The sequence below is a fragment of the Coptis chinensis genome, chromosome 1, assembly GCF_015680905.1.
Source record: "Coptis chinensis isolate HL-2020 chromosome 1, ASM1568090v1, whole genome shotgun sequence".
NCBI classification, from domain to species: domain Eukaryota; kingdom Viridiplantae; phylum Streptophyta; class Magnoliopsida; order Ranunculales; family Ranunculaceae; genus Coptis; species Coptis chinensis.
The window spans coordinates 52,011,060-52,019,331 of record NC_141456.1 but is presented as its reverse complement, the minus strand read 5'-3'; the positions used below and the strand labels follow the sequence as shown (position 1 = coordinate 52,019,331).

The window sequence follows — 8,272 nt, the reverse complement described above, 5'->3', positions numbered from 1 at the left end:
ACTACTAAAACCAACGGGCACACTCAGATTGCAAAATGTATCAAGAAAGCATTTCTTCTCGACTTTGTTAAGCCAAAAAAATCCGGGCTTCATAATAGTTTTACCATTCACCTGGGATAACCAATACCTCCTTTTAATTTTCAAAAGGTTCAAGTATTTGCGTGCTTTGTCATTATCCTTTGTCTTCTCTTTCAAATTAAGCATCATTGCAATCAAGATTTCACAAAAATTCTTCTCGATATGCATGACATCAAAGTTATGAGGGACCCAAATAATCCAACCCAAAGAATCTCGATCTATTGGTAAAACACGATTCACCTTCATTTTCTCGGTCATCATCGCACTCGGTAACATTGTGTTTCTGTTTTCCTTTCCCAACTTTTGCTTTTAAGTTCTTTGTCATAGTATCAACCTCGATCCCAATTAGCCTTGCTAGTGGCTCCTCTAGCTCTTGAGTTTTATCATAGGTGTTTTCTCTTGTATCATTTCTGGAAACTAACGTCTACTTCTCATGTACACATGCTTACCTCCATTGCGAAGCCAAAAAGAAGCAGTCTCTTGACCACAAGCTGGACAACCAAGTTTTCCTTTAGTCTTACAATCGGAGATATTTCCATAAGCCGGAAGGTCATGTATTGTCCACATCAAACAGCCCGCATTTTAAACACGTCTCCTTTTGATGCATCTTTTACCATTACCCCTTCATGCCACAATTCATTCAACTCCTTGACCAATGGTTGCAAAAACACATGAATATCTTTACTTGGTTGTTTTGGACCTTCAATGAGTGATGTGAGCATGGTGAATTGGGGTTTCATGCACAACCAAGGTGGAAGGTTGTAAGTCACACACATCACAGGCCACAAACTATGCAATGATCTTAATGACCCAAAAGGATTGAAGCCTTTAGTTGCTAGCCCCAACCGGACATTTAGAAGCTCGGCAGGAAAATCTGGGTACTGTGTATCAATTAGCTTCCACACCCCAGAGTCAACTGGATGCCCCAAAGTACCAGGAAGGGACTTTCCAGTTAAATGCCAACGCATAGCCTTTGCTACCCAATCAACTCTATATAATCTCTTTAACCTATCTGCTAGTGGAAAATATCTTAAGATATTCGCAGCACCAAACCTGACCCCTTTCTTTGTTTCCTCAATGTTTAAAGTTTTAAACCTCGAGACCCCACAAATATGACAAGAAACCTTAGATTTGTAATCTACCCAGTATAATATACAATCATTTCTGCACGCATCAATTTTATCATACTTCAATCCTAAATCTTTGATTTTCTTATCCACATGATACATATTTTTTGGTGTGTTATTCCCACTTGGAAGCACCAACTAGAATAGTTGAAGCAATGCAGTAAAACTTTGGTCAGTCCACCCATATGTGATCTTCAAATTAAATAATTTCACTACAAATCTAAGAACAGTGAATTCCTTATTTCCAGCATACAATTCACTCATGGCCTTACGCAAATTAGAACAAAACTTAACATCTTCAAATAAGTCATTTTGTTCACTATGTTCTCCCATTAGCGTGTCCAAATTATCACCACAAAGTTCCCCCACCACAGTGTTAAGGGCATTAGCCATGTCCATTTCATTATATGGATTATCACGAAAACCTGATCCTTGTTCAATATACTAATTTTGTGCTACTTCACCATGCAGGAACCACACATTATAAGTTTCGTCAAAGCCATGCCTAAAACAATCTACTTTGACGTCATCATGGGTCTTGGCCGAGCGCGGGCCTTGGTTTAGGCATTTGCCACATGGACAGGGTATGATCTTTTTATTACAATGGTGTATCCGTGAACTCCACAAATTTCTATAAACCAGCTATAAAATGCTTATCTGGATATTTTAAGGAAATCCAACTTGTATCTATCGATGAAGCGTAAGCATCTATACCACTATATATAACAAGCTAGTCTGTAAGAAGCATCAACCAAATCAGATAATTAGGCATCAAATAAATCCATGATTTAGCATTCTAGAATGCAATATTAAGCACCTCACCATACAATGCAATGTATCTATGCTAAGAATTCAATAGATGGAGAACTAGAATAGCTTCATTTTCCAACAACAATCTACCCATGATTTAGCACCAAGTAAGGCATACATAACAAAACCAAAAAAAAAAAAAAAACAAGCATGAGGAAGACATAGCATGTAGCACATAAATTACCAAACTCAGTGGGAATGTTAATCTATAGGCATGCCTACATTTAGTTAAAAATGGACTTGTTGAATAGCACAGTAAAGTTGAAGGTTTTAAACGTGACTACTAAAGTCACAACTATATCAATATCATGAAAAAAGATAACTAGTATTGACTAATCTATTTTCTAAAGTTGAAGCGAAAGAAGAATGAGTTAACAATTGCAAGCATCCTAATTCATAAGTAACAATAAATAAATAAAATTATTTCTATATCAAATTACTGCTCATCAAAGATCCCCTTAAGAATAAAACTCTCACTGGTACAAGGTTAGCTAACTACATGACATGTTTAACTAGCTAATACAAGTATTGACAATTGGAGTAAACTAAATGTTGGATTTTTACCAAATCAAAATCCAACCTTGCAGTGACAAAGCATTGGCCAATCCTTTCGATTACTTGTAGCCAAACCTAGCTAGTGCAGATTAAGATAAGACATCTATAACTGGTCTAGCTATATCTAAACTTGCCTCATGGACATCATACATATCTAAGTGAATATAGTCAGTGAGCTGAACCTCAAACTAAGAACCATTTGTAGATAAATCAAATCCTAATAAAGCCATTTGTCAAACACCACCAAAGAAACCAGTTGCTAGAAAACCAAGCAATTAATACCAAGGTAAAAACTCAATTCTAATATATTAAAAATTCTAGGAACATTCACAAGAAAATTAGATGATCCAGTTGCTAAAAATCAATTTATATAGATGAAAAATCACGAGACTAGCTTATTTGCAACAAAAACAAGCTTTTGGAAATATTAAGTTACTCTTATTATATATTAATAGACTTGAGCAATATATTAAGTTATCCCAACATCCTTAACTATAGGTTTATGAAGTCAATCTAGCTAACTCAGAGATCTATAGGAGTTGTTATGACAAACTTACATTTCATTATAAAAAACTATTTAAGTATGGGTTAAAATCCAAAATTAAAACTAGAGCCAAGAAGCTTGTTCAAACTTCAAAGAAAAATAAATAAACTTGTACTTATTTCTGCCTAAACAAAAAAACAGCAGAGATTCATAAAACAACAAGCATGGCAACATACTCACCTAGATCTGATGTTGATTCAAGCAAAGCCTTATATAGGATGTTTAATTAGTATAACATTAAAGTATGAAATCTGTTACGAATGTGATATTTACAACATCAACGCTAAAGATTCCAGCATCAGTTTGATAAACGGTATGTATCTAAACCTCTTTTTTCGATTATTTATGTTCTGAATTTGATATATAAGAGAAACAAAATACATTATTGAGGCCTTGATAGGTTTTCATGTGAAGGGGATGCTTTAAAAATCTTTACGTTTTGTTTACGTGGCTAGCTTGTACATGGTTTGTTATTTGAAGCTAAGGAAATACCCATCCCCCTATTTCCATAGAAAAGCGAGACTTGAGAAACACAAGATTCTGAACCATTATTAACGAGAAAGAAACAACTAAAATCAACAGAAAGAAACCAATAAAATAAAGCACATAGATTATAACCAATAAAATCAAGCACATAGATTATAACTGAAGCAATAAATTAAAACATGCCAAGGAAAAACAAATAATCGATTTTATTATACTAAACCAAATTAAGAAGTGAGAAGGTTACCACAATTGCAGGGATAGAAGGTCCTGGTCAATTGAATAATCACTCGAACCTAGACAGAAAATAAGTTGCGGAATATTAGAATGGCAAAACCAAATTACAAACAAAAAGGAAAGTTTGTGTTTGAGATTAAAGCTTTGAAAAGTACCGTCTTCAAGCTCACAAAGGAACCGCCGTCTTAAAAAAATTTCTTTTCTTTTAGTACAAAACTTTTGGGGGGAGATTTCACCTTAGCGCCTAAATGTAAGCCGACAGTGTACTGAAATTTGTTTTTGCCTAAATAAAAATAGAGCCACCGAGAAGAAATTTGGGATTTTAGGGTTGAAATTTGCTGCTGATTAGATCCCCAAGAAAACCGTCACCGAGTTGGAATATGTAAAAAGTTGGCTATGACGGGCTTGGGATTTTTTACCGACGGATATTGTGCATCAGAAATAAAAGTATGGATTGGATCCGTAGGCATATCTATTTTGGATCTATCAGGAAATGTCAATTTTTTAGTAGTGAAAGTACAGTCCATACTTCAGTTCGATGGTTTAGTGCTTAAACTATATTACCATCCAAGCATCACCAGTATAAAAAGCCATTTTAAAATAAAAGATAGATAAAAATGTACCTATAATAAGAAAGCAAAATTGGCAAACACTCTTCCCAATACTCCCATACTCATTAATCTGCAAAAACAAGGTATGCTTTTGCTTTACAATACATGGACTTGATAGTGCATGAACTTGATAATAGTTCCAAATTGTAATACGATTATGTAATTCAATGAACTTCATTCAATAATAAAGATCAACGACCAAATAAATAATCTGACTCATTACTTCCAAGTAAATATTCAGAAATAAAGACCTACAAGATAACCAAAATAACTCATCGATCAGAATGATCAGATAACCAAGTCCCTTAGACATTACAGCAAACACTAAGATCCATGTCAAAGTGTAACCCAAGCATTAACAATTTATTCTTTTAATCAATTACCTTTTAGCAAAAAAAAAAGGCATTAGCAATTTATCTTGTCCAATTTTTGCGCCTTTCAACTAGTGGCGCGAGGCTAATGATCACAAATTATAGGTGAATCAAATAAAAGGAAACTATGGGTGACTTTCCTAACAACCCCTGATTGATTAAACAAGAAAAAAATAATGTACTGCATGAATCAGGAATGCATCAATCAGCAATTGATTATTATTTTACACCATTCAACAAATTCCTAAATATATAATTGAAAAACAGGTGAAGAACAATGGCGAGGGAAAACTTATGAATATATTACAATGCCTAATTTTAATTTTTACACTAAAAATACCCAAAATTTTGGAGTCCAAATATATATTAGGACATTGAAAAGAAAAATGATTAAAGTTACAAAACAAAATTGCAGATAGCAACAATTATTGAAAGAAAATTGCAAAAGATTCAATACCTTTTAAGACTTGAAGAAAATGCAATTATTCATAACCGACCAGCTGAGCTTAGTGATGAAATGACTAATAATTGTTACAAGATCAATTGGTGCACACCGCAACAAGTCAAGAAGTTTTTCTACTGGACTGTTGATATTACGCGGTGGGTGTGCTTGGGGAGGTGGTGGCGCTTTGATTTTGAGAGCAACTGCGTAATTTTCATGATTTCTTCTAACAGAAACAATTGTAGCTACTAGGAGAAGTTTCACATCGACATTTCTCCAACTTCTTGAACCTTGGTTATTGCAGAAAAATTATTAAAAACTGTGGTGGCCCAATAATGGGAAGGAGACCAGGTTAGCGGGACACAGAGTGGAATGCATCATAATAAGATAACCCGGAGAGTAGGCAAACATAGCCGCGGACGTGGCACAACTACGACACAAAGGGGAGCCACCAGATGGGAGGACAGATGGACGATCCAGATACTGAGGGGAAAGGGTATAAAAAGAGAGGATGGAGATAGAAAAGGAGGGGGGGCGCACAGTAGAGAGAAAAGGAGGAAAGAAAAAACAGAGGAGTGGAAGGAAAAAGAGAAGAAAAAGAGGAGTGAGTAGGCCTAGGTTTTGAGTCTTGTATTCTTCGGTTCTTGCTTATAGATTTTTAGGTTCATATATTTGGCACCGTCTGTGAGAACCGAAGAGAGTGTAGAAAGTAGAAATGGCACCGAAAATGAAGAAAGGGGTAGGCAGACTGAAGAGGGCAGTAGTGCAAGATCTAACACCGGAGGCGGTGATTAATGAGGTGGGATGCCAAGAAGCGGAGCAGGAAATAGAAAAGACCCGGCTTATGCAAGAGGAGATCGGGAGACTGAGAGAGGAGAACGACGAACTGAGGAGGGAAAAATAAATAGCAAAGGAGGAGGAAGGGGAAGAAGCAGATAAGGAATCTGACGATGAGGAGGGCAGACCGAACCTCGTCAAAAATCCGGTGGCTGGCTTGAGCATGGAACAAGTTTAGGAGATGATAGATAACGACAGAGAGGCGAATCGACAGCAGGCAAAGGGTCGTGAGGGAGCGGCTAGCCAAGTGGTAGCCGGACGGAACCGCAACCCGTTAGCGGACGGCATCTGGGCCTCAGAGGTGCCGAAGCATTTTAACCAACCTAGGTTCGAGAGATACGATGACAAAGGAGACCTGGCCGACCACATCCACCATTTCCGGCAACAGATGCCTCTCTAGCAAGTGGCTCAGTATGATGGACTACGGTGCATGATGTTCTCAGCTAGCCTGAAGGGAGGGGCATCAGACTGGTATTACCGGCTGCCAGTGGGAAGCATAAGTAATTTCCAAGAGTTGGAACAGGCGTTTATAGGTCATTTCATACACCAGAAGAAGCGAGTGGGGGATATTGCGGCATTGTTCAATGTCCAACAAAGATCCGCGGAGTCAGTGAGGGAGTATATGGGCCAATTCAAAGCTGAGACATTGAAAGTTGAAAATCTGGATGAGAGAACCGCAGTGATCGCATTTGAAAGGGGGTTGCGGCCAAGAACTGGAGTACACCAATCTGTGGCAAAGAATGAGATTGCAACCTTGCATGAGTTATATCTGCGGGTAGAAAAATATTATATCAGGTATGAGGACTCAGTACAGAAGGAGTCTAAGAGATCAGGGAAAGCAGTGTTATCATTAGAGAAAGACAAGGAACACCGAAGGGCGGAGACGTCCGAAAAGGAAATTTGTGGGTATTGTGGATACCCCCTAAGGGCAGAAAGAAGTCGGGAGGGTATCCAAAGGGAGAACATAGAAAGGAAGTCATACCGCGAGATACAAGTGACACCGCTGAATAGACCCTAAGAGAGATATTGTCGTTGATTAAGAACCTACAAGAATATGAAAGGCCGCAGAACACACCAATAGAACTGGCGGATAAACCTTTCTGCGCCTATCATCAGATACGAAATCATGAGATCGACGACTGCTATGCACTAAAGTGGTTGGTTCAGCGATTGGTGGAAAAAGGGAGGATGAGGGAGTTTGTGAGAGATGCACAGAATGAGGAACGCTTGCCGCGCCAGGACCGAATATTGGGAACTATCAATGTGATTTTTAGTGGGGAGGTACTAAGTCATAATGCGCATAGAGACAGGGTAAAGAGAACCGCGAGCATCCAGCAGATCAATGATGGGTCAGACAGACCGCGACCAAGGGTATGGTCAGCAGAAGACAGAGATAGGATTGTTTTTAGCAGTGCGGATCTAAGAGTAGTAGATTCCCCCAATGAAGAAATGTTGGTTATCACAGTAGCAATGGGAAATTATATGGTGAAAAGGGTGTTGATCGATTGTGGTAGTGTAATGGATTTTCTGTTTAAAGGAGCTTTGGAAGAAATGGGGATTGATCCTAGGCAATTGAGGCCTCCGCAAACCAATTTATATGGGTTCAATAGGAGTATGACGGAGCCCATGGGAGAACTCTTATTTGCGGTAACCACAGATCCAGTGACGGTTTTCGTGCGGTTTATGGTGGTAGATTCTTTTTCTCAGTACAACATGATTTTAGGGAGATGGTGGATTCACGAGATAAAGGTTGTCCCGTCGACGTACTACCAAGTGATATGGCTTCCCACCCCGACAGGCATGTGTGAAGTTCGCGGAGATCAGGTTATGGCCAAGAACAGTCATTGGGGTATAGTGAAACGGTTAACCCGAAGACCAGAAAAGGAGAACTCAAACCCTAGGAAAAGGCAAGCATAGCAATTATAGTGCGCCGCTGGGGAGAGGAAAAGGAGTCAGTGGTGGGGCCGAAGACGCTTGATGAGATTGAAGTAGTAAGTATTGGGGAGGGGGAGGAAGAAAAGTTCACATCGGTAGGATCTAGTTTGTTGAAAGAGTGGAAAAGTAAGTTAATACAATTCTTGTCAACAAACAAATATGTGTTTGCGTGGGTAATAGAGGATGTTACAGGATTAGATCCAGAGTGTGCGTGTCATCGGTTACACATTAAGGAAGATGCC

At 38.4% G+C, this 8,272-nt stretch overlaps 1 protein-coding gene across 1 annotated transcript; it reads left to right on the top strand.

Annotated features, from left to right (window-relative positions):
- Nucleotides 1-7,283: 7,283 nt before the first annotated feature.
- LOC147524492 (uncharacterized) lies at nt 7,284-8,012 on the top strand. Its single transcript, XM_086575078.1, has one exon. The coding sequence runs from the start codon at nt 7,284-7,286 to the stop codon at nt 8,010-8,012; it is 729 nt and encodes a 242-aa protein (XP_086431204.1).
- The last annotated feature ends 260 nt before the right edge of the window (nt 8,013-8,272 follow it).

Bases quoted from the DNA above. Each gene is read 5' to 3' on its own strand.
- LOC147524492 (XM_086575078.1), top strand. From the start codon at position 7,284: ATGAGGGAGTTTGTGAGAGATGCACAGAATGAGGAACGCTTGCCGCGC.